The sequence below is a fragment of the Plutella xylostella genome, chromosome Z (genome assembly GCF_932276165.1).
Source record: "Plutella xylostella chromosome Z, ilPluXylo3.1, whole genome shotgun sequence".
Taxonomy (NCBI): domain Eukaryota; kingdom Metazoa; phylum Arthropoda; class Insecta; order Lepidoptera; family Plutellidae; genus Plutella; species Plutella xylostella.
Genome location: NC_064012.1, coordinates 3,426,812 through 3,454,319, shown reverse-complemented (window position 1 = coordinate 3,454,319; position 27,508 = coordinate 3,426,812). Strand labels below are relative to the sequence as shown.

The 27,508-nt window shown below is 36.9% G+C and overlaps 1 protein-coding gene across 1 annotated transcript; it reads left to right on the top strand.

The window, feature by feature from the left end:
- The first annotated feature begins 866 nt into the window (after nt 1-866).
- Nucleotides 867-26,494, top strand: LOC105398570 (calpain-C). The gene is made up of 15 exons (XM_048632743.1): nt 867-1,005; nt 5,996-6,134; nt 10,196-10,265; nt 12,360-12,471; nt 13,455-13,595; nt 15,142-15,313; nt 15,625-15,693; nt 16,604-16,701; nt 20,660-20,892; nt 21,364-21,586; nt 22,838-23,177; nt 23,774-23,853; nt 24,487-24,671; nt 25,052-25,110; nt 25,754-26,494. The coding sequence occupies exons 2-15, from the start codon at nt 5,997-5,999 to the stop codon at nt 25,778-25,780; spliced, it is 1,947 nt and encodes a 648-aa protein (XP_048488700.1). The 5' UTR covers nt 867-1,005; nt 5,996; the 3' UTR covers nt 25,781-26,494.
- Nucleotides 26,495-27,508: the final 1,014 nt, after the last annotated feature.

The window sequence follows — 27,508 nt, the reverse complement described above, 5'->3', positions numbered from 1 at the left end:
ACAGTGTAACTCACAAAACATGCACCTCAATTTATGTTTAGTAGACGTAAGTTAAAAGTCTGTTTATTATATTTTTAATTTAGTGTCCCTTATTTTCTTAGTCTGTCTGTGACAAACACTAAGAACTGAGGGTCTAGTGTAGGTTTTACATTTTTAATAGTAGTAAAATATCATCCATAAAGACGTACCTACTTTGGTAAGTACTTATATTTTGATATGTATAACAATCAATAGGGAACCAGTTGGTATGTTATATAATTATGTATTGTATAGAGCTATTCTCCACATATAATTTAATAATTTGGTACGATGTGTATCAATAATTTCTCTAGTCAAACTAGTCAACAGAGTGTTTATACTCAAAACTAGTCGTTAAAGACGTATAGGTGTGTACTTATACTAGGTTGTAATTGTAAGTAGTTATCCGTTTTTTATTATATTATACTGCTGGCTACTATGTTAAGTCCATATTGTAAACACAATCAGCTTACAACACGTTAAAATGAATGTTAGCTATTACAAAACACCCGATAATCCTTCAATAAACATTATAAAACAATGCAACTTCGTTTTACTTTGCAGGGAACTGTGTTTATCAATTTGATATGCTATTTACCTAATGTCAACCGAATCAGGCTTCCGTATCAGGGTCAGGAGGGTAACTCTATACTGACGAAAAACCAACGAACGGGAGCCGTCGTGCAATCGGCACGTTTAATACAACGAGATAGAGTCGTGGCTCGCGCAGTAGCGCTCCGAAACTGGGTTTTCCGACATATAGAGTGACCCCCGCGCCTTTCTCCAAAGTCGCGGAGAATTACTCTCTGAGTGCTGTCGGCTCTATCTAGAGACACAAAGGCCTCCTTCGGGGGGACCAAGGCATGGTGGGGGGGAGTCACGGGCCAACCTGCGCGCGCGCCGCACGTGCGATCAACAACATTACACGACTTGAAACATTGTGCTGTGCTGTTTAACATGTGTGCTATAGGATTTCATTCTTAAAACGTAAGTAGTAGCTGAATTTACTATATTATTCTAGTGTAGAAAGGCTTTTAAAGACAGTTTTCAGTGAGGAAACGGACCGGTTGTGCAATAACAACTTTATGGGCCACTCGCTCGGCGGACGGCTGTTTGCTCAAGTTATCGCGGCAAGATTCCGGATTTCAATGGAGAAATCGTTCTATTTCCTTCGGCGAGATGTTAGTAAATAATTTCGGCGAACTTTTTCGCAGCATTTTAAAATTATGTTTAGTGTCAATAAAGTCTGGCTTTTGCGATCAGGCTGTGTAACCGTAATGTTGATTAGTCGTTTCTAGTTTGCTCACTTGAGATAAGACTCTGTGTACCTACCTATTTTTAACCGACTTCGAAAAAGGAGGAGGTTCTCAATTCGTCTGTATGTATGTTTTTTTTTTTTTTTTATGTATGTTCATCGATTACTCAGCCATTTATGGACCGATTTTGAAAATTCTTTTTTTGATGTATTGGGTTGAGCTCAGGGGTGGTCCCATTTTTTTTTCAGAATTTTATTCCACCCCCAAGGGTGGGTAAAGGGGTAAAAACAGGGGTATAAATTTCCATTTTGGGCACTTATCAACCGATTCTTATGAAATTTATAACGTAAATATTGTTATTATAACAAAAAGATATGATGGTGACCTTGAGCTGATCTGATGATGGAAACGGAAGGCAGTCAAGGGAACTCCTCAACGGTATATAGCAACTACCTCGTGTTTGGGCTCGAATGATTCGTATTAACGAGTAGGACATATTGGTATCATTTGCATCTTACTTTTGATTGATAATTATTGCAAATAAACTAAAAATAACAAAATAAAATAATAATTTAAAAAAAATTAAAAACCGACTTCAAAAAACCACTAAAACGTAAGAAATAATTTAAGGTTTAGACCAATCCTAGGTCACAGTATAAATATACCTAAGCAGGTACTGTTCTTTTTTGAAGTTGGTGCCATATTTCTTCAGATTAACTGCTTTGTCACTGCACCAACATCAAAAAAGAACAGTACCTGCTTAGGTATATTTATACTGTGACCTAGGATTGGTCTAAACCTTAAATTATTTCTTACGTTTTAGTGGTTTTTTGAAGTCGGTTTTTAATTTTTTGTTTATTTATTTATTCTTTTATTGCACAATATACAGAAGTAATTATGTACAATCAGGTGGACTTAATGACAGGTACAGGGAGCAAATTGTCACTGTTTTTTACACTGGGTTAAAAATAATCCATACATCTAATAACTTTTGTACCTATTAAGATTTAAATTACCTACACCACCACAATTCATAATAATATTAGTAATATATATATGAATTAAACAATAATGGCAGTTGGTAAGTATGTATGTATTGAGCTTTTTCGTTGAAAAAATTGCATATTTTTCTTAGTAAGTACCTACCAATAATACCTATAGGTACCTACCTGTACCTACATACCTAGTTACCTAGACCGAACAACAAGACATAGAGCTAAATGTTTAATTTAACAGTTAAATCGTGGTTTTGCCTACATCCATGACAACTTTCTTGCGAATTATGCAAAATGTCAAGTCAAGCTCTCTCTCTTTGATCCATGTTAGTTCTTAATTAATTGAATTGGTTAGAGAAAACTGTTTAAGGACTTATTTATGGCTGCGTGATACTTATTTATTTATTTATATGTGTTTTATTCATTAGATAGACTTTCTTGGTTTGGTATTGAAAATAAATATTGTGCTGTTATAAAATAGTTATTATAAAAATGATTGACACTATTTTATTTATTTTCTATGATAGACTATCATACCAGTCATACCACCCCCACACATACAGAATACCATAATTAGATATCAAACCAACAAGTAAAATAAATTAGGAATTATAAATAACATAATTATATAGACCCTAGTACCTATTGATTCCCGAGACGACACTGTTGTTATAGTTGGTTGGTGCTGCTGTCACTACGGAATACAATTCTTATACGATATGGATAATTCTAAATTATTTTAAATTTGGAGCTGTCAAAAAAAAATCCCACGAGCAATGAAAAAGTTCCAATGAGAAAAGCACCAAATTACTCCTAAACGGCTATGGGAATGGCTGCCTTAATGTTGCCGTCAGCAATATTGTAGTACATTTAACAGAGCGCATCAGAATATTTTCAACCAAAAACGTAAATATTGTGTACAAAAATTATTTGTGGTTGTGTAGTTTTTATATAAGCCCTAACTCAAAATAGCACCGAATCTTAAACCTACCCTTGGAGAGAGACCTGACTTGATCCAAAATAGTATATATAGGCGGTTATATAAACAGCAGCGTGACGCGCAAAGAGTGGATCAAAGGAAAACTGGTCATACCTGAGAGGAAATAGTCTTGTTTCAATTTTACGAGACACCCTTTTTATTATTTTTTATGCATGACTGTTGTCATAAAGAATATAAACAAATGCATACATCACTGAGTGGAAAAGAGCGCTTATCAAAATGTTTCTTTTCTCATTTCGAACAAACAAACGGTACACTTTACGATAAACGTAAGTAGGTACTTGGACGAAAGTGAAAACGGCCTGGCAGGCGGCAGCAATTAAAGTGGCACATACAATTTATTCGTTACAAAAACGCATTCGGTTACAAATATTTTAATGGGAAAGAACAAGTTCCTCAGCCGCCGTGGGCTGGAATGTTTCTGTAGAATGATCTGATTGTGTCTATGGAATGGAAAAACTAAATTAATTTTAAAACAAAGTGTGTGCGTAAAAAGTGCATGTGCAGTGCGCGGGCGCACATCCGCCATCGAAGATTTAGCGGCGCGGCCCAAGTCATTGATACTGGAGGACTTATAGTAGGTTTTTCATAACCGATCTAGCCGTGGAATCTAACTCAAAATTGAATAATACAAACAAAGTGCTCTAAGAGTCATTAGGTTGAACTTAAAACTGTTTGATAATAAACAAAACGCGGACACTTCTTTTGCTTAGTTTTTGTACATGACACAGCATCTTGTTCGTGTAGCACAATCTAAGTACGGAGCCCTAAAAGCCTAAAGCACTATTTACCGAAGTGGTTGCTAACCCGCTGGTCTCCCATGGCTTGTGGCACGGGCTGATCCGCCGCCTCAATTGTTCTGGTTTCCGTAAGACCGCCGCTGAGCGGGTATCTAGGCCGCGCAGACGCGATCGACTCGCGGCTAGCATCTTATCATCCGATGATAAATACTCGGGTCATTCTCGACCACCCGCCTTTTTAAGATAGATAGATAGAATACACTTTATTTGTATATCTTCAAAAAGAATAATATTTACAAGTTGTAACTTAATTTGGGTACAAAATGCGGTCTTATCACTAAAAGCGATATCTGCCAGACAACCTTTGGATGGAGGGTATAAGAGATTAACATTGGAGGCAGTGTACATGTACAGTAAGGGGCAGATAAACCTGACCCCCCTCAGAAGCATTGTTAGTATGAGAGGGGGGTCAGGTTTCTCTGCACCTGACCGTACATTTTTAAATTGCTTTTCACCCTTACCTTAATGGGATAAACTTCAAACCATGTTGGTAAACTACAGTCTTTTGGGTTAAAGTCGTTTGTCAATAGAAATAGCAATAAAAATAGTCGTCTTTTTGCAATGGATTTTCTAAAAGTAGACCCGAAATGCGTGCGGTTGGGAATCGGCTTCTTAGTCTTCACAAGAACCGATAGTATGATAGATTTTCTTTAATATGAATTTTAGTATTTTATTTTAGTATAGTGACAGCAGATAAAGATATCGTTATATGAGAACTGTCGGAAGTTACGTTGCCGTTGTTTAAATATTGCCTTATTTATAAATATCAATAATCAAACGTACTCAATAAAACGTATTTTTTATACAAAGGTACATAAATAAACTCATTTAACCCATTCTACAGCTTTTCACGTTCTTTTTAATTGGTTTAATTTTTTAATTTTTCAAGAAGCACGTAACTTCCATACAAAAGAATTAAACGGGCGCGTCCGCTCTTTTGTCAGAATCCATTGCAACTTTATCGCTTTCGTTTTAACAATAATGTTGATAACTGATGATACTTAATATTAATAATATTTTGAATTTATTATTCACATCACTGCACAAGCTCTACGCTTGATTTTCACTGCACTATCGGTTAAGAAAAACGTCCACTTAGCCCTCCTTATCAGTCCTGGATTAAAATCAGTATTTCCTTGAATAAGCAAGTAAACTTTTTTTAGTAACTGTATAATTTTCGTCTTTCACGTTGGCAGTATGGTCCTTGTTCCGGTATTATACAAACATCACTATAATAGGCATAGCTACTCGGGCCGGTGAACCAGCGTGGGTCTAAATTGCCGAGAGTTGTGCTTGTTATCCCATCACCGCCTACTTTCCACACCTCTAAGACACTAATCTTCGCATCTTATCGTGGGTTCAAACAATAAAACAAACAAAACCAACGGCGATTGCTATTCGAAGTCAATTTTAAAGATGTTTCGATTGAATAAGGACTCTCTAATTCTCTGTGTGTTTCATTTTTTTTATCGCACAATGACTTTTTTATTTGTCCCAACCCAGAGCTCAGATAATAAATACTTAAAGCTACAAGGAAGTTTAATGGAATAAATACGAAATACCTATTCAAAATTTCGGGGAACATCCTATCGGTATACCTACAATTTCAGATGTATATAACTGAGTAAGCGTTTTTTTTGCGGATTGATGCCAATCTGATTATAGATATTGATTGAATGATTCACTTATCTGGGATCGTCTTAGCTGAAATGAGGTATAATGGCAAATAGTAAAACTATGGCGTAGTAATACTGTAGTGCTACAGGTTTTAAAAAAAACCTATTTAGAACACCACTGACCCAAGATATTTAAATAATATATACTTACACTAGTGACTACTGTAAGATTATGGTAAGCATATTGGGTTTATATTTTGTTGTTAGTTTTTTCTTTATATAATTTTAATGTTTGTCTGTTTGTACGCAGGATGACAGACTACGAGCAGATCAAGGCCGGCTGCCTGTCCCGGGGCGAGCTATGGGAGGATCCCGACTTCCCGGCCACCCAGTCGTCGGTCTTCTACTACCAGACGCCGCCGTTCAACTTCGTCTGGAAACGGGCTAAGGTACGCTCCACCCATTGACTTATATTAAACACTCACGTGCAATGAAAAAGTTCCACTCTCAAAAAGCCGACACCAAATTACCCCAATTTTATTTAAAAAAATCATTTAAAATTTGAACAAAATATTACTTTTTTTAGTTGGTAATATCATGATGCTCTATTAAATGTAAATCAATGTTGCAGAAGGCGTCATCAAGCTAGCATTTTCCGTTTAGGAGTAATTCGATGTTTTTATCAGTAGAACCTTTTCATTGCCCGTGAGTGTACAACCGACCAAGAAAATGGCACCCACGCGCTGGGCCTAAAATGTCATATAATCTGTCATAATTTATTTGATTAGGGCCAGCGCGCCATTTTCTTTATGAATGCGGAGGTAGAGTTATTTGCATGATGTATTTTACTACCGCAATTCTCTTAATTATAAGATAACCATTTAAGATTATAGTCTTCCTAGTCTAGAAATATATGGATATTATAATTACAGCATACTGCTGCCTGCTAGCCATAAAATTCACTACAAACTATACCTACTTCAATACCATCTACTTAGTATTATTATGATTGAAATGTATTATTTCCCTGTTTAACATTATTGAGCTAATGTAAGATACATAATTCAATACTGTGTTACAGTAACTAAAGTACGTATTTATTTAATTTATTAGATAATGTTTAATATCGTCAGCTTAATAGGAATGAAAAGTTGGAGGCATTTTTCTATGCACAACATTTTTAAAGCCTTTAAATCTTACACAATTTCAATTAATATCAAAGAGTCAAATTCATTATAGAACAGTACAAATAAATCGCCCTCAAGGTTGTAACTTTCACACAAATTACTAATCTCTTTCAATCAATTTCATCATTTAAAACAAGTGCCCAAATCAGTTTCGATTTTAAATGGTTAATTTACACGTAAACGAATGCAGTAACTGAGAATCTCAAGCGTGTAGTTAAAAAGCTGTATGTGTATACCATCAGTCCATCATACTGTGCTACTTCTAAACGATGTTTAACGGGATTTTATAGATTAAATTCCACCCTGTACATTCAAGTACTTGTTTCAAATAAGTCAGAAAATAGCAGAGCCAAAATAAAGCACTTCTTAGGTCATTAGCTTAACTCGCTGACAGATAAAGATACGCTACCGATTGAAAGATACTGCGTACAACAGAATTGTGCGCGGACCGAGAACTCATTCCGTTTAGCCGGGTTATATTACTCTAACGGTACAGAAAGCCAAGCCCTACAAAAACTACTTATTTCTGATATTTTATCATAATATATCATAATTATCTTATGATATTAAAATGTGTAATTGTATAATTGTATATAATAAATGAAAGAGAAGGTTTTTTCAATCTTTAAAATACTTGTATTGTGTAAAGTATCAAGTAGAGATAAAGTAACCCAGCGCAAACGGTTTAATATTAGAAGAAATATTACTTAAAAGCTATAAAAAATATAAATAAATGCTCTTCGAATCGACTGGAATATTTACCAGTAAATTCTAATATGAAAGCGTATGAAAGGCTTTAATACTCTGGTATAAAAAGAGAAAAATACGGCATAGAGTCTGACACCGCCATTTTTTTGTGTTTAATAAAAACAATTGCCAACACCAAAAAAATTATTAAGGGCAACAATTATTCTTTGTAACTTCTATTCTTCATTCATTTAGTTAGAGCAGTTAAAAAAAAAACTAACCCGCAACGTAGTCAGTTTTGTTTCAATTTTAAATTAAATGTTTTAAATGGGGCCATTTATTTCGTGCCGGCATTTTGAACGTGGAACATATTCATTGCTCGCGATTGTATTCACTTCCAACATAATATCATCATTTTGGTCAATCTATAATAAAAAAAGATGTCGCAAGGCTAACTATATATTTGCTACCTGTACTTTTACTCACAGACGTGTTTATAATAATAATATAATAATATGTGGGGACAACTCACACACGGCCATCCGACCCCAAGCTAGGCAGAGCCTGTGTTATGGGTATCGGACAGCTGATATATGTATACAAATACATAGATAGATACATATTAAATATAAATATCAACACCCAAGACCCGAGTACAAATATCTGTATTTAAACAATTATCTGCCCCAGCCGGGAATCGAACCCCTTCGGCATAGCAGTCAGGGTCACTAACCACTACGCCATTCGACCGTCCAACCGTTTAATAGCTATAAGTATCCATCAGAATGATTCTAAGGCCGTGTTTCGACTAGGCAAACTGTTAGCGGCGAGAATCGAGATATTGAGATAGTAAGCGCGCGAAACGCTGCAAACTGCGTACTAAACGAGCAGACTGTGGACACTCCGTTTCAAATATATGGAAGAACGTACTAAATCGATACGCCTCAAACTCAATCGGTCGCTAACAGTTTGCCTACTGAGGACACAGCCTTAGGCTCATGCGGCGTAGTGATGAGTTAACGGTGGATCGTCCTCGAGATGAATATCAATATTTACTTTGAAGTAATACACAGAATTATAAACACGAGTTCTGAAGAACTTCTAACGTGTAATCTTAAATATTAGACCTAAGGATAGGTATTATGTACAACCAGAGAGTGTATACTTTAGTAAAACATTTACTAGGTAGTTGGAAATATGTAGTTAAAATATATACTAAGTAAATTATCTTAATTGCATAGGTAATCTGTATTACCGTTAAAAAAGCTTGTTAAACCCGAATAGTTAGAACGAAACAAACATAATTATTTTATATGTATTATTGGGCGTTTGACAGCATTTATTTATTATGTTTATGTCTATGTTTTGATGAAAGGGCTCGGGCACATACACACGATACGACACCACGTCGGGCTTATAATAATATAGGCGATGATACTACCTTTTGTAGCCTAATTAAATTTGAATATAATATTGTTATTTATTTCCTGAAGGCCTACCATGTGCGTGCTCGACTTTGACTTTTGTCACGTCTTGGCGTGCTCGTCGTGCGCCCCATGCTAGCCGTCAGGAGTACAAATGTATCTGTCTATACACTATCCATAGTAAAAATGTCACACAATTTAATTTTCAATACACAAGTTAATTTTTTCGCAGATTTTCTAAAGAGTTTGAACAAAATTTGTTCATAACGTCTTTCTAATTCATCCTCTGTCGGCTGGCTAAACCCTTTTTTTAATACTTTTAATGTGAGCTCAAAGATTACGGTACAAAAACTCTGTCTATTAAATGATAAAAAAAAACGTACTGATTAGTCCTGAACAAATTTGAACTCGGTATATGTTTTGTGATGGTAAAGCACCTGTTTAACCATTCAGCTGTCACTCGCCAAGCGAGTTGGTGTTCGCACCACTAGACCGATTCTGATAAAGAATGACAAAACAGCCGTTTCAATAAACTAAAACATTCCCCAAAACCACTGTTGCCAAAATACTTACTAGTTTCCCAAAACATTCGTAGTCTACACCTATCTAAGTAGTGTAACGGTAAACATTCAAAAGATACGATACGTACATAATACGTCCTTTATGCCCTATTAAGGGATAGCAGAATCGTATCCCAAGCTAACTCTATCAAGGCCGGTTCTCGCCTACGCTTAAATAAGTTTATGTTTCAAGTTTCAACACAACATGCTAACTAAAAATGGAGCGAATTCTTTTATTTTAATTTGTATGCTTTCAATATTGCTAATATTAATTTTGTTTCTACAGAATATTTTGGGTTGTTAGAGATTTGAAATATACAATATATTCATAAAGCTATTGTTTATTTGATATACTTATATATTTTTTTCATTGTCTTTAAATGCATTCATAAAGCAAGCAATGTTTTGCATTTTGATAGATGAAAATTCACGCGAAGTCACTTTAAACTGTGATACAATAAATCAATTAATTAAGTTTAAAACATAGTTTAACGATCCAGCTTATTGATAAATTATGTATTTACTACCTCTAAATGTGGTTTAATTTTTTCTAGTAATATAAAGGCCTTTATCAAATGAAACCCATAAGGAGTATATGTATACCTATCTGTTTTTGATCTATGATTCAAGGATGCTATATTTTTCTTTTCAGGAGATATACACGAATACGGTGTTTGTCCAGGACAATAGTGATACTTTCGATGTTATCCCGGGTAAAATGGGTAAGCATACAATATTCTATTATATGATTTATTAACAAATGTTATTATCACAGTTAACTGATTATATCCAAATGTCTACTTACATGAGTAAAATAATACTGTTTAAGCTAAAGCACTGCGAATTTTCAATCGAATAAGACTTTTGTTTAGCAAAGCGAAATTCACTATCCCTAGACACTCGCGGGCTATGAAAAAGTTCTACAAAATGTAGGTAGACGATAAATGGCCACAAATTGTTAAAACATTAAAATATTTAAAACTTCAACTTGAATATGCGCTATTAAGGGTGACTTGCATAACAAAGTTAAACAAAAATAAATCCATGACCTCTTGCTCTGACATTATACTGTCAGAGCAAGAGACAAACTATTAAATTTTGATTAACTTGGTTATGCAAGACACCCTAAATGTAGGTACTTCATTGAGCTACTCTTTTCCGTTTAGGAGTAATTTGGTGCTGTTGTCAGGTTTTCCATGCTCGCGAGTGTAATTTTGTATCATCATCATCATCAGCCTATATATAGCAGTCCACTGCTGGACGTAGGCCTCTCCCAAAGCATGCCACTGGATGCGATCTTTAGCTTTAGTAATTTTATATGCGTATTATTATCTTATACTCATATTCATATAGATCTATACTTTATATATAATACAATTCATTTAATGCTGCAACGGTTTGTGTGAAATTGTGCACATGTCACAACTACTAGCATATACCTTGAACCTATATACGATGTAATGTTCCTAGAAACTTACATAATTAGAGGTTTCCACTTTGAACTATTTATAGATAAACACCCCCATGCATTGAACAAATAGGTCCTCTTTAAGTTCTGCCAATAATTAGGTGTTATTATAGCAAAAGCAATTTAGTTCCAGGGTTGTTACATCTTCATACAAAATTAATTATAAACATAAAATCTAAAATCCAGAGCTAGACTATTGTTTAAGTATACCCACAAATATTCGAACAATCAATAAAATTTTACTATGCACAAATAAAGTATAATTTTCGTGTGGTGACTACAATCACAAACTGAAGTAAATATGTCCAATAAATCATTACGGATTTTATTTTTTTTTGTGTTTTCCTTAAATTCCGAGGGAGCAACACTATGTTTACCACATTGTTTAAATTTAACCGTTTTTTTCATGCTTGCTTGCATTTATTTTATTAAATTACCTATAAGTACATTTGAAAATAAGCTATGATTTTTTTAATTGTCAGCGCTATTTATGTTACCGTAACTAAAAAGATGCTCTGCGATAGTATAAGATTATATACTCGTACTACCGTTTATTTCCGTTAGTACTTATATCTAGATACCCTTATAGGAAAAATATACTTACTATTTATGCTCGCTCCTTGGCACGCGAAATGTATGTATGTTTATTATTTTATCTCAGATAGTTACTACTTAATTGCCTAAAATTAAACGTTATTGGTTTTTTTAAATATCTGCCTCATCCAGACTCACGCCGGGAAAACCCAAGAACACCCGAGACGCGAGAGTGTGATGAGTTTCTCGCCTTCTCGTTCTCTCGCTCGGGTGTTCTCAGATCGGTGTCGGTATTTTAGCATGAGACAAAGAGATTTAACGGGCGAGAAAGAGAATGACATCACACTCAATCGTTCTCGCGCTAATGCACACAATAATATAGCAGCTGCATCCAAGTTGACGTCCATGCCGGATAGCGACGAGAACACAAGTGAGACCACACCGTGAGTGTGGATGGTTTACCGAGAACGCGAGAAACTCTCGACGAACCTCTCGCCGAGACTTCTCGGCGTGAGTCTGGATTAGGCATAAACTATCGATAAGCGAATGTCTAAAGTAAAAAAGTTGTGCGCTGTGATTAGTCTTCAATGGTTTTACAGTCATTTCTCTACCTAAAGTTTGTCTGGAAGAGATACGTTTTCTCGATAATAATAGAGGCGCCGCTTTGTATGCGAGAAAACTGAAACTTTTATAGTTTTCGACAAACTCTCAAACCTGTACTAGACGCACAGTCAGATGACGGGTTCCTTTCCATTCACTCCCCATGTGGTAAGGTTGCCTCCTCGCCTCTTCTTGACTCCAGGGTTGGTTGCAGGCGACCGCTGGCTGGTGTCGTGTCTCGGGGTGCTATACCTCAGCAAGGGTCTGTTCTACCGAGTGGTCCCAGCCGACCAGAGGTTCGAGGAGCCGTACACAGGAGTCTTCAGGTTTGTACACATTAGAAGTAAGCATGACTAGATACATACCTCGCCTATCAAATTGCATAATTATAATTATGATGATAAGTATACTTAATGTAATAAAATTCCAGTTTCAAAGTATAATATTAAATTGTTTTTTTTTTACTAGGTATGAAGAAGAGTAAGACGTACCACGTAAACCACGCAATTTGTAGAAATTACCAAGTTTTTTTTTCGCCCTAATGATTTTTTTGGTGTAGGTACTCACTTGCATTGTTTAGGTTACAAAGTTACCATTGTCGGATTGATATTGACATAATTTACGACATTAGAAAACCGGATTTTTCTCTCACGATGCGATGACGCTTGCAGTTAAAACATAAGTTTTACATATAATGGATGAATCAACATGAGCTGCGAACGAAAGTGCCACACTTTGATACTTTCTTCTATTGAATATGGAACAGTGCGTTGCAGCTGAATGTCTAGATTCTAGATTTTTACTAGGTTCACACCTAGGTACTGCTTCGATGATATTTTTTTTATTGTAATAATATATTACTATTTACTCAAATCAAATATTTGTTGCTAGAACACTAAAGTCACAATCATTTTAACTTAATGGTTACAATTTGTAGCCAATTCACATTTCGTTGATATTTAGTCACTTAAAAACGTTTTCTCCCGAAACGAGAATTTCATCAAGAAAAGCACCTATTGTCAGTCGCTAGCTGCAGTATTCTCTTTCGCACTCGTGCACAGGCAATGAGCACATGCGATATTAAGCTAAAATAGTTTTCTCACTTAAAATAAATACTTATTTATTTATTTAAGCAAACATAAAATACATTTAGGTTACAAATGAATAGTGCGTCAGAAACCTGCTAGGGTTTATATGCGCACTATTCCTCGACTGAAATACATACATAAATATAGTATTACTTAAATAATTATGACAAAGTAGGTACCTACTCATTATGCCAAATAATCGTCTGCACCGTACATTCCAGGTTCCGGCTGTGGTGGTGCGGGCAGTGGGTGGAGGTGCTGGTCGACGACCGACTGCCCACGGTCAACGGGCGGCTGGCCTTCCTGCAGACCGCGCACTCCAACCAGATGTGGCCCTCGCTGCTCGAGAAGGCTTACGCTAAGTGAGTATAGTCCACTCAAATTAAGCTGAAGGTGAAAATCAATCCGTTTGGTGCGATACGTACTACACACACGGGCAATGAAAAAGTTCCAGTGAGAAAAGCACCAGTTACTCCAAAGCGAAAAAGGCTAGCTTAACGACGCCGTCTGCAATATTGAAGTTTATATATTTTATAAGCTGGCCAGAATATTACCAACTAAAAACGTATGTAAGTATAAACATTTTGCCCAAAATTATTATTAAATGTAAAAAAGTATGGGTTATTTTGTGTCGTTGTTTTGTAACTTAGTGGAACTTTTTCTTTGTCACATCATTTCACATCACGACCCATTGCGTCCCCACTGCTGGGGCACGGGTCTCCTTCCAAGGAAGGAAGGGTTAAGCCTAGTCCACTACGCTGGCCAAGTGCGGGTTGGTGGACTCCAACACATGCAAGCTGGTGCTGAGAGAGTTGTCGGGTAAGTGGGCAACCCGACTGTCAGATGTTTTTTCTTACTAGGCTTTTCTCTGACTAGGCTTAACGACTGCTGCCGAAGCAGAAACCGGGACCCACGGCTTAAAGTGCCGTCTGAAGCACGGAAGCGCCCTGCGCGAAATAGTGGGATAAAAGTATACCGGATTGTTCTGCGGTAACTGATAACTCTTTGGTTTGATTATGCCCTAATGCTTGATGACACGACAGCCAGCTCTGGAGCTCGATTCCGGAGGTACTGAGATACTCCAAATATCACGATATTAGTATCTCAGATTTGTAATCTCCCGTGTCAAATTTAAATCGCTACTGATTTTGACCGTCGACGTTTTACACGAGCTCACTCCAGAATAAGTACCTACTTAACTATACTGATATTTTTATGAAAATGCATGCGAGTAACCCGTTACAAAGTAAACCCGGTAGTGTCGCGTTTAGTGACAACGGAATAGACTTTAGTGAAATAGTCATATAAAGTTAGAATTGGAATGGTTAGAATGACAGCAACACGCCGCTACTAAAATAAAACACCAGTTGAAAGTTTTCGCTAGACTAGGCACAAATGTAACCTGCAGGCAGTGAACAGATTTTCTGCTTTCAAAACTACAAACTCCACTTGAAAAGCAAATTTAGAGTGAAATGGCTAAATTCACGTCTGCATCTAACATTGGAATAGTAGCGATGATAATATTTTCTGACTCCGATATTTATTTTATCAAACTTTATGTGCTGGATTTTACTGCTAAATAATAACGAAATATCATTTTCTCCGAAATAACATGAGGTACTTACCTTAAGTAGTAAACCTCAGTGCCATTGGATTTACCTATTCAGAATCATTTTTTCGAGAATAAAGATGGATTGGTTTTTGTGATTTAATTAGATTTATTACATTGTTTTATTTGTAAGGGGTTTTTATTTTCTTTGAGTCATAGCATAGTTAACTAATGTTACCACGAGTGTACTTAGCCATATCTTATAAAAAATCGGCGTAGCCGTTCAAAAGTTATGCGACTTTTTTGTGTTGAAGGTCGGGGGTTTTTAATATCATTCATTTATGTTTTCTGTCCACCAGGCTGCACGGGTCATACGAAGCGCTGAAATACGGCAGCCTCCTGGACGGCTTGGCGGACCTGACTGGCGGCATCACGGAGTCCATACCCCTGGTGGGGCTGAACGACGCGAGCGCCCTGTACAACCTGCTCAAGACCACTAGTGTGGTTACTTGCGCGCACCATACTTCCCCCGTGAGTATAGTTCTTCTTTTAAAGCGGTGCATCGAAATAACCATGCATATAGAAATGAACAAAAAATGTCATGCCTTATTAAGACTTCATCACGACCCATCACGACCCCACAGCTGGGGCACGGGTCTCCTTCCAGTAAAGGAAGGGTTTTAGGCCTAGTCCACCTTAAAGGCTTAAATGTAAGTTATCGAGTTGCCTGTATGAGAGATATTAGCGATAAGACCGCATATTATACATTGTTTTAGTCTGTAAGCATATTTTGTGTAAGTTTATTATATTCTAAGTTATTTATGCAAAACCTATTGTTTCAGAATATAAACCAAGAGAACATTAATGGCATCGAGCTAGACATGAATTATAGAATATACAATGTGGAAAAGGTTAGTATAGAGTAATGTGTGTGTACTTTATTATACATATATTTAACACTTCTTTTTCTTAGCGTGTCACGAAAAATTAACAATGTAGGTACTTATCTAAATAAGATAGGCGTTCAGTATTATTTGTATAGAAATTCACACAAGTGGTCCACTGCATCGGCATTGCCTAAACCGTTTCTCCACACGTTTATGACAATCTGTTTAGTCCGATACCAATAGGTACGCTTACGACAATATTGCACCGCCGGTAGCGGTCATGAGATCCTACCGAGTTTCCTACTGTAGCGATGGTTGGCCAACATACAAGGTATCGAGTAGTGATGCCACATGTATACCTTCAGTATACCTTAAAGGCTGAAGATAGGAATAATTGAAGGAGACTTATTTTAGGAACAATACAAAAAAATTCAAAGATTATCCGCGTAGTTGATCCAAAAACAAACCCGTGATATGTAGGGAAAACTAACTGTACCTACCGATCATATAGAATTTGACCTACGATTAAAATAGAATTGATCTAAAAAAACAAATAACCCAGCTTTTATACCGATGTGAATCTCATACATTCATATTTCCTTCAGTTAAAACACAGTATAATTTCCCGATAGCAGGCATTGTTTGAAAACTTTCCAACTCCACAGCCTCCGACCCCGATACCGTAGTTTAATCGAGTACTCTTTCGTTATATACTGCGAATGTAAAACATAGTTACTCTCCATTTCCTAATCTAATAACTGAAAAGCTGAACATGACAGCTGACCAATCGGCAGCCTGCGGGCCAGCCCCCTTACTGCGATCTAGCTCACCTACGTATATACCTGTGACCTAGTTTGCTATGTGCCTGGCTGCGGTATCCCTGTATAGGTTACATATTTCTCGGCGGCGCTACATTATGTGTTTGCATTTTCAGGTGGATTCGACTGAAGGGCCGCTGTATCTGGTCCGGCTATGTAGGCCGCCCGGACCGGGAGACGCGCCGATTACTCATGTAGTTTTAGATGGTTCCAAGTAAGTATTGCCGTTACCTATAAAATGTATCTGCTTAGAATGTTGTCAAAATCTAGTTATATATAGTCTTAGTTCTAGGGATACAATTTCAATTTTAATCTTGTCTGATTTCCCGGCATTCAAGATTAAAAATACTTTTTTTTCGATCTGGCTAGGAGAGGTTTAATCATCATAACATTATTATTATTAAATAAATTCAGGTTAAATGCAATAGTTCAGATACATCGTAAGAATATGACTTGAATATGGTTATGATGTCACTTTCTGCACGCGCGACGGATATAGTAGCTAACAGAAACTAAGTCCGGCGCCCGGACTAGCATTTAGAAATATCGGTTATCGTGACCGTACATAAATGCTACTATGTATTTGAACGGCTACGGCTCTTCTACACATAGAGGGTTTAAATAAGCGTGCACAGAGAAGGTGTTAGTGAATAATGTCTTTCATTGGCGAGGGGATAGATTAAACCAGGAATAGTCTAAGGAATTATGGATTAAACTCGGTTTCGGCCACGGTCACGGCCACCCTTTGAACACGGGTACACTACAGAATTTCGAATTACTTTTTTACGAATATGAAAATGACGATTTTCATAATTACGAATTTCATAGTTCCGAATAATTCACAATCCCGAATTTTAAGTTTTCGAATAGCGAAAATCACGAATAGTATAATAAACGAAATTTCAAACCACAGATTAATTAAAATGACGAAAGTCAATTTTCCGAATATTATAATTTCGATGTTTCAAAAGTACGATTATTTATTATATCGAATTGTTAAAATTACGAATTCCGAATTTTTAATATTCCGAAAATACAAATTCCCGAATGTTTTTAGTGAACAAGAAATAGTCATATATTAGGAATAGTAGAATGGAATAGCAGAAATATATGTCAGGAAACTCTAAGCAAGATATATGTAATAACTTTGCTACTACATTTAAAAATGATATAGATAGTATAACCCATGATTGTAATGATAAAATGTTAAATCGCGCCGACTACAGCAGCGAGACCTGCGTGTCCATGCGCTGGCGGCCCGTGAGCAGCAAGGAGGTACATAATGTAATTAAACAAATGAGTGATAAAAAATCGCCAGGGTCGGATAGCATACGTATGAGGGACCTTAGGTATATAAGTGAACAAATAAGCCCAATTATAGCTCATTTAATTAATTTATGTATTAAGCAATCGAAATTCCCTTCTAAATTAAAAGAAGCTATAATACGGCCTATTTATAAAAAAGGTTTACATAAAGACTACGCTAATTACAGACCTATAGCAATTTTATCTAGTATAGAAAAGATAATAGAAAAATGTATTATTAATCAGCAAACCAAATTTCTTAGCGAATATGCGGTTATAAGTAGTGGACAACATGGCTTCCAGAGGGGAAAAAACACATCGACACTACTCACGAAATTTACTGACGAAATTAATAGCTATCTCAATGATAAACAATTTGTTGTCGCTGTGTTTTTTGACTTCAAAAAGGCGTTCGATACCCTCCGGCACGAGACGCTGCTCGGGGCCATGGCGGAGTGCGGCGTCCGCGGGCCGCTGCACCGCTGGTACCGCGAGTACCTCGCCGAGCGCTCCCACCGGGTGCGCGTGGGCGAGGAGCACAGCCGGCCGCAGTCGGCGGCGGGGCGCGGGGTGCCGCAGGGCTCCGGCTGCGGTCCGCTGTGCTACCTGATGCACGTCAACAGCCTGTGCAACGTGATCCGCCATTGCTCGTCGTACATGTTCGCGGACGACCTGTGCACGCTGCGGGCCGGCCGCGACATGGACGAGGTCGCGCGTCTCGTGCAGGAGGATATCGACAACGTGGTCCGATGGTCTCATGATAATGGCATTGTACTCAACGCAGAAAAAACTAACCTACTTGTTATACAGTCCCCATACTCATGTACCCCTACGTCTATATGTCAACTGGTTGCCCATAGCTTTGACTGCTTTCATAATAAATGTGTCAACTGCAAATGTACAACTATAAAACAAGTACCGTGTGTAACATATCTAGGAATGTGTATCGATGAAAAGATGGGCTGGACAAAACACATAGAAAAAATACTGAATAAGTTACGCATATTGTTATTTAAATTTAAACAGCTTTCCTTCAAAGTACCTATTTCTGTTCTAAAAACAATATATCTATCTTTGGTAGATTCCATTATATCTTATGGACTGGACTGCTATGGATCTTTATTCAAAACGTACATGGACAAAATAGAAAATATTCAAATAAAATTTTTAAAATTGTTAGTTAGTAAAAATATAAGAAAAAAGTATAGTAATAATAATAAAGCATTGTTCTCGATATGTAAAATATTACCTGCATCACTGAAATATAAATACCTTATCGCGATTAATAGTCATAGCACTCCAGACCATAAGATACCAATACACCACGGGCTCAACACGAGAGCTGCGGCTCAAGGTAAATACCAAACTGTAAAAGTTAATAACTATTTTGGAGGCAGATTGTTACAGCGCAGAATTCCATTGTTATATAATGAGATGCCTATCCATATAAGAAATGAACCAAATAAAAATACATTTTCAAGATTATATAAAACTTTCCTTCTACAAAATATAGCTATGTAATTATTGCTAATTAAAACCTACCATATATAACATTAATAATCAACAATATGTCTAGGTATGTAACGTTAGGTATGTCTATCTTTTGTAAAGTTAAGAAAATGTTAAGTTAAAACTTTTTAAGTATAAGTAATCATAGAAAAAGAAGTGCGACTCCCTCCCCACAGACAAACCAATATGTACTTGGTTTTGTGGGATGTATTAGGTTAAGCTTATTTGTGAAATAAATATATTTATTCATTTATTCATTCATTCATTAGTACGAGTATGTTTATTAACAGCATAATCCGTATACAAACAATATTTTTTAAGCTGTATTATATGAAACGCTCCGCTCCGCTTCGCTGCGCTCCGCTTTGTTTTTCGATATCTATGTGCACCTAACACGCTCCTCCTCGCTTTGCTCGTCGTCGCACCTATCTTTAGGTTTGGGTCCTAAGCTTTTTAAGGTTAACCACCGTAAAAATCCGAGCAATTGTATTGCTTTGTTCTGGAAATTATCTTAATTTAAATTAATAATGTAATAAAAATAGAGTAAGAACTGATATTAATTGGTTAAATTAATAAATAATGTATTTTTAGTTATAGAAATGTAATCAATTTAGTAAAGTTAATAATTAATAATGCATCATAATAAATTTAAGATAATTGATAAAATTTTGATATAGAATGTTAAATTGTGAAATGTAAAACTATATAAAGTTAATACTTAAGTCACTTTAGTTTGGAAATAAATGGCATATTTTATGACGAATTTTTGTCAAAATCACGAATTATCATATTTTCGATCGGGATTTTAATTTTTCGTGATTTTAATAAATCGGTATTTTATTTTTCGTATATTAAAGTATTCGTATTTTTTAACGTTCGTATATTTAACAATCGTAATAACAATATTCGTGATTATAATATTCGAAATTATAATTATCGTAATTTTTATAATTCGATATTTTAAAAAATCGGTATTGCAATATTTCGTAAATTACATATTCGGTGTTATCAAATTCGGAAAAAAGTTTTTCGGAATATTTGGGTGTTCCCTTTGAACACACATTTTATGTGAAGCACGGCTCTATAAGAGTCCATACAGAGTCCTGCAAAAGTGTCATCTCCTTTGCCTAAGCTACTAAGTGTCTAGTTTCACCATAGTCGGTTAGATCATTAACACCCCGTTTAAATTGTAATGTAATCAATTATACGTCATCTTCATAATAAATTCTTGACAGATGTGTCAAAAGTCAACATAACTACTCCCTTGTTACGATCTAACAGAGTATGGTGAAACTAGGGCTACGTAAACCATTAAAATTTATTAACACCCAGTTAATCCTAACTCACACCCTGACCAGATGGAAAGCGATACCGCTTCACGAGCGGGAACGCCTCACGTCCATCCACCAGGGCTTCTGGATGCTCTTCTCCGAGCTCTGGAAGGTGTTCACCCACATCGAGCTGGTCCACCTAGACGCGGAGACCAGCAGGGACGAGGCGTCGCTGTCGGAGAAGCATCGGTGGCACATGAGGATGCACCAGGGCGAGTGGAGGAGAGGGGTCACGGCTGGCGGATGCAGGAATAATGCAGGTGGGTGACGTTAACAATCTTCTTCTTAGATTCATCATCATCATCACAACCCATCACGTCTCCACTGCTGGGGCTCGGGTCTCTTTCTAATGAAGGAAAGGTTTGAAGACTTCTTAGCTTGTCGGTGACAAATACTAGACCTGGTCTAGGGTTTTCCACCGCGGTGAAAGGAATAACCAGTCAGTCGCTGACTAACCAGTGTGCGCTGGAAGTATATAAAGAACAGTTGATTCGTCACTTGTACAGACTCCTTTCGCGCACCCCGGTATTTATGATCAAGGGACTTCAATATTATTTTCTGCAACGGCCGGTGCGGGATGTTTACGTTAGTGTCATTATTTTATTGTATGTGCTTCCTCATCATCATTATCATTTATCGAAACGTAAGGGTTCATTCAAATAGACCGGCCCCAAGAGGATAGGAGATAGATTATATCACGTCATCGTTTTAAAATCTTCCAATCTCCGCAGAATTCTTCCACATGAACCCTCAAATCCAACTGTCGCTGGAAGAGACGGACTCGGTGATCATCTCTCTGAACCAGCACAGCATCATGGAGCCCAAGGTCATCGGCTTCAGTGTCTACATGCTGAAGAAGCAGAGCTTTACGGAGACAGCTCCGGCGGCTTTCTTCAAGAAGATGAAGTCCACCATCAATTCCCAATATACTAACAGCCGGCAAGTCAGTCACAGGTTTGTCGCTGATTCTCACATTCACACCTGGTTTAGTTTGAATATTTACACAAGCGAAATAGTAGTAAATAAATATAAATATAAATAATTTTTATTCCAAAAAAGCTTATCTAATTACAAATTACATCTGTGCCTGAACTAGGCCAGAGACCTGTACATCAGGCATCAGCGCTCCTCCAATAGAATATAATAATAAAGCTGTGCAAATTCAAGTAGGTACTCAATATGATTAAAATTAATTTAAAATAAAATTAATTAACTTAAAAATAAAATTAATTATAACTTAAAAATAAATAAATTAAATGAAAGAATCATACAAACTTTACATCAAATAAAGCTAGCTAGATCAATCTAAAATTAATGGTGGCTAGAAGTTTAATGGCTTGGGAATTTGTACCCAAGGGACAAAATATTTGTATTTAGTAATAGACAGTTTTAAAGTTTACATTTATGTATACTATGTTCTCATAATAAAAGTTAGGTAGCAATCATTAACAAATGTTCAGTATCCTCATAATTAAGTTTTTGTAGGTATTTTAACATAACATTTTTACACTCATATTGGTTCAACAGGTGAAGTTTATTTAATTTATTCAATTTATTGTATAAGTATGGTCCAACAAAGCAGAAAAAGTTACGTACGAAGGCATGTTTATACGTGATTGTCTTACAAACTTTGTAATTCCTTCTGAAATGTTTGTTAGTGTCAAGACAGTCCAGTACAAGTTTATGCTGCTTCAGTACAGTGTGATATATAAACAGCTGACGAACTGTTAGAACTTCGCAATCTTGGTATAACCTTTCAGTGGGATAAAGTATGCGGCGGAAAGTAGCTACTTTAAGAACAGCTCTTTGGGCCCGTTCTAGAATAACAAGGGTAGTCTTTGGAGCTCCGCCCCACGAGGTAATACAATAGATAAGTACTGATTGACAGAGAGCTATGTATATTTGCTTTAGTAAGTAGGGATCTAGGATATGTCTTAGTTTTTTGAAGATAAAAATGAGCTTTCTCACTCTTGCGGACGTCAGTTGAATATGGTCTTTGAAATTCAAGTTCTGAAGGTAAGTAGGTAGGCGTGTTTGTCTGTGGTCCGATTTTTTCGGGTTACCGGTACCGAGACAATTGAGATCGAATAGAAGGAGACGCTGAATATGGATTAGCAACATAAATAGATGAACAATTTTACGTCACTGATCAATAGCCACATCTGCTTACTTACAATACCTAATAGACACAATTTCCTGCTCCAGATGCAAACTAGAACCGGGCGCGTATCTAGTGCTCCCAACGACCTTCGAGCCCCGTGAAGAAGCCAACTTCTCCCTTCGAGTGTTCTCGAGCAAGACGATCAAAATGAAGGTTCTGGATTCCCCGCCAAAGATATTGCGGACGGCGGTGGTGCGGGCGCCCCCAGGGTTCGAAGCCAAGAGCTTCGTGCAATACGAAGCGGTGTTTCTGCAGTTGGCCGATGAGCACAGGACTATTGATGCCTTTGAGCTGCAGGAGTTGCTTGACGCTTGCTTACCGAACGACTACATCAAGAGTTGCGCGTCCATAGACACGTGCCGGCAGATCGTACTCACCATGGATGTATCCTTTTAAATATGACTATAGTGCCACAAACTTATCTGTTCCGGTGGCAGCTCACGTAAATGTGTAATATTTCTTCATTCTATTAGATTTTAAGTTTGCCAGTAGTTGTAATTCGCTCTTGTGGTTTCAATAAACCCATCTAATCTATATCAATATATAATTCATTAGTAACTAATGAGATATGGATCAATTTAGTTCGCTCTCACCGGAACAGATAAGTTTGTCGCACTATAATGATTTTTTGCCACGACCGAACTTAAGAAACATCGCTCGGTTGTCAAATTTGACGTGACTTTCAAAGCCAATCATTTCGTCACGGTGACAAACCGTCTATTATAGCTCTTTTGTCACCGACACTACAAAAATAATGTTCAAACCAAATGTAAGCCATAAACCTATGTGTTAATACGTATATGTATAAACAAAAGCCAGGTCTAAATATGCACCAAAATCTCCTTCCCACCCGTGTTGGTAGTTTTTCATCTACAGACTCATTACATTTGCTTTGTCGGAGCAGATTTACCCACAGCACACAGTGCACTGTAACCAATCACGAATAGCATCGAATGCAATTTCCTTAACGCAATGTTTAGACGCGGGGCACGGGGCGTATATCACTATCCGACTTCAAAGACCTGATGTGCAGCCTCAAATATTGGCAGGATGTGTTCAGGTGTGTATTGAACTAAGTAATTACGCCCGTGTACACGTATCGGGAGATACGGGAGGCAACTAGTGTTTAATTTAACAGTGCAAACATTACCCAGCCAGTTGTGTAGCTGTAATATCGGATGCCGGCGGATCGAATTTACACCGTTTAGGCATTTAGGTTTGCAGGTTAAGTTTAGAGTTTGCCTCTAAACCTTATTAGTCAGCGAAGGTATTTTTGGAACACTGTAAATGTAGAGGTATCGTAGCGTAAGTAACAGTGTCGAAGGGTATTTTTTTTGTAGGGGAAGCCGTAGCCGGTAGGTATATATAAATTTAATATTATGCTTACCTAAAATGGAATATTATGAGATGGATACTAAATTACTAACCCGCCTTATTCATAGAAAAGTTATACAGGGTGTTGCAAAGTAAGTAAAGTAAGGGTAAGCCGAAAGGGGGTGGCTCAGGGGGCCTTTTGCAATACCCTGTAAAAACGTTTTAGCTATTGAACTGTTTTGTCCTATCTCTGTCAAAGAACAAAGAATCGTGTTTTATGGACCCTTCGCCACTAAAACTAATACTTCCATTCGTTTCTCAAAGAAACTCAGAATAATCACAGCTTGCTCATCCATATCACAATGTTTCCCCCCCTCAGAGCCCACGCCCGGGAGAAGATGGGGGTGCTCCGGGCCGAGCGACTCCGGGACACTCTCCGGGACGTGGGCTTCGTTCTACCGGAGCGGGCGCTGGCGCTCCTCATCCTCAGGTACATGAGGAAGGACGGCATGCTGCGCTTCGGAGACTTTGTGTCGGCCGTGCTGCATCTACAGCGGGCTTTTAGTGAGTATTCGTGGTCATTTTTTAAGCGGCGGAGAAAAAGATGGGTGTTTAAACGAACTAAAAGGTGAACGTGTCTGTGTATCTGTCTATGGTAGGCGGTAGTGTAGCTCCGAAACGGCAGAATGAATGTTCTTAGCCATATTTAAGCTAGATTCAAGACGTCTGTAGCCTAGTGCATTGTATATGTTGCCTGTAAAAGAAGGCTTTTAGCGTTTTTTAGTTATTTTTGTGGTTACTCAAAATCTGTTCTATCTCTGGTAACTCGGTTCCAAGTTACCTCTTCCGAAGAACCATTTCTTCGATCCACTATTAAAAAAAGCAGAGAGCGTAACAGGACGGTTAAGATAATTTAAATAATAATTACTTAAATCTTTTTACAGATGTTTTCAATGCCAAGGAAGCATCGCATTCGGGATGCGTGAATCTTAGTCTATCTGAGGTAAGATTTAATTGTTCGGGTCTATGTTGTAAAACCACATATTTTTTTCGGATATTCCATTTTCTTTAGATAGGTACCTATACCTAATTTGAGGTAAGCGTCCATCTATCGGTATCATTATAATCAGATTGTCTTGTGTGAATTTTTGTACAAAGAATACTGAATGCGACCGAAATAGACGACCGAATGGCGTAGTGGTTAGTGACCCTGACTACTGAGCCGAAGGTCCCGGGTTCGATTCCCGGCAAAACTTTCAAACTCAATTTTTTTTATTCATCGTAAAAATATAAAATTTTCTGATGAACGTCAATTTTTACAAACTACTCCTGGCCGGCTGGGGCAGATATTTGTTTAAACACAGATATTTGTTCTCGGGTCTTGGATGTGCCCGTAAAATGGCAATAGGCCCGCCCCCTATTACATTGGGACTAACATAACACTCTGACGAAAAGTGGGTGCAACAATGCACCTCTGCCTACCCCGCAAGGGAGTACATTAGTACAAGGCGTGAGTGTGTGTGTTTTGTGTGTGAATACTGAATGCGATTCGTCCGTTGCGTACGAAGCCGAAAGGTTGACGCTTACCTTTATACCACGAATACAGTACCTACTAATAGCTAATTAAATATTATTTTCTATTTCAGTGGCTAAAGTGTTCACTAATGTGCTAGCCGCGACCATTATGGAAGAAGAAAGAATAAGTAATTGTAAAAGATATAGAGCGATCAAAGCCACAAAGAGTTCGCAATAATGATATGTATTTCTACAAAATATCTAATATTCTCTTTGTGTTACAAATGTATCTGGAACATCCATTTTACTTTATAAATTATTAATATTATTATATAAAAAGTATCAATACACAGTTTTAAACTGAGAACGTTAATTTCAACTTAAGTACTGACGATGAAATTGACTGAACCCGTCGTGTACTTGACTTGAACTTAAGTCCGTCTTCCAGGCGGGGATCGAGTTTTTACACGGTTCGAGCATTGATAAGTAAAACTCAATTTATATGTCCCCCCTTAAGGGTAGGTAGTACAGGCCGCACTATCTAAGCGTCTTACAAATTCTCGTTTACTTTTCGCTACTCGAATGGTGAGACTATGACTAGAAATTCTGTATTGTTTAAATAATTTATAAAGTGTAAATAGCTACATAATGTAAAGTAAGCAGATTTTTACATCAGGTAAACATAATTTATTTCATATAGGTGTTTTTAAATGTAAGGTACATACCTATTTCAAGAAACATTCCATAAAATCTGTTTTTTTAATATCAGAGACTAAATTGACAGATTCTGAACGGTTCATCAACAATAGATTGTCCCGCCAATAGAACGATACTTCACTTAATCGCGGGACAATCGAACTGTTCAGAATCTGTCAATTTAAAATTCTAGTATTTGTACTAGGGTTTCGTTCCCGTGTTCCCGGGAATTCCCGTTCCCGGGAATTCCCGTTCCCGGGAATTCGTCATTCCCGGAACCGGGAAAAAAATAGAATTCCCGGGTTTTATTTTTCATCGATTCTATGCTATATTTTCATCTTTATTTATCTGTTTCTCCTACCTAAAACAAAAAAAAAATATCGGCAGGCTTGTCGTCACGGATCAGAAACTCGGTTTTGTTGTAAATTATTGGAAAATCGTGCGTTTTATTGTTTTCGCGCAGCTGCATTGCAAACATAAATGACTCATCTACATCACCTTGTTTCACCTCTTCCTGATTCAATGCTATATTTTCATCTTTATTTATCTGTCCTACCGCCTACCTAAAACCAAACAATTGATCGGCTTTTACATACGTGACCAAAGAGTATGTAAAAGCTAGCGCTAGTGTGATGCCTGTCATATTATTATTCTGAGATGCCGGTGTCCCCGCTTTGTGTCTGCGTTTATTTTTATAAAATTACTAACGCATAGAAAAAATCACAGTTTTTTTATGATGATACGGAGGGTTATTCCTATCATCAGAAAAATTATGAGCGTTGTTGAATTTTTTCGGACATAGCCCATTTCTATTGTAATATTGAAAAAAGATTTCGACCCGTATTCTGCATCTGGAAAACGGATCCCAAATTTGGTAATGCTTTACAATGCCCTACAGACCATCATGTCTAAATCAACTGAATCTGAACGAACATTTTCGGTGTCCTGGAATTACGCAACCAAAATAAGAAATAGGTTGAGCGATAAATCGTTGAATGCATTAGTTTTTCTAAAACATTAGTTAAAGCGTAATTAATTTTGTATTTTAATGATATGTCATAATAATATTATTTTCAGAGTGTTAATTATAATACTTTTGTTATTGTTTAATTGACAATTAAGAAAAACAAATGATTTTGCATGTAAAACAAATCATTATAATTTTGGTTGTTAATTTCTCTGTTGTTTTT

Bases quoted from the DNA above. Each gene is read 5' to 3' on its own strand.
- LOC105398570 (XM_048632743.1), top strand. From the start codon at position 5,997: ATGACAGACTACGAGCAGATCAAGGCCGGCTGCCTGTCCCGGGGCGAG. The intron at 20,893-21,363 runs GTGGGTGACGTT...CAATCTCCGCAG, and splicing joins CGGATGCAGGAATAATGCAG to AATTCTTCCACATGAACCCT. The intron at 23,854-24,486 runs GTGTGTATTGAA...TCCCCCCCTCAG, and splicing joins TATTGGCAGGATGTGTTCAG to AGCCCACGCCCGGGAGAAGA.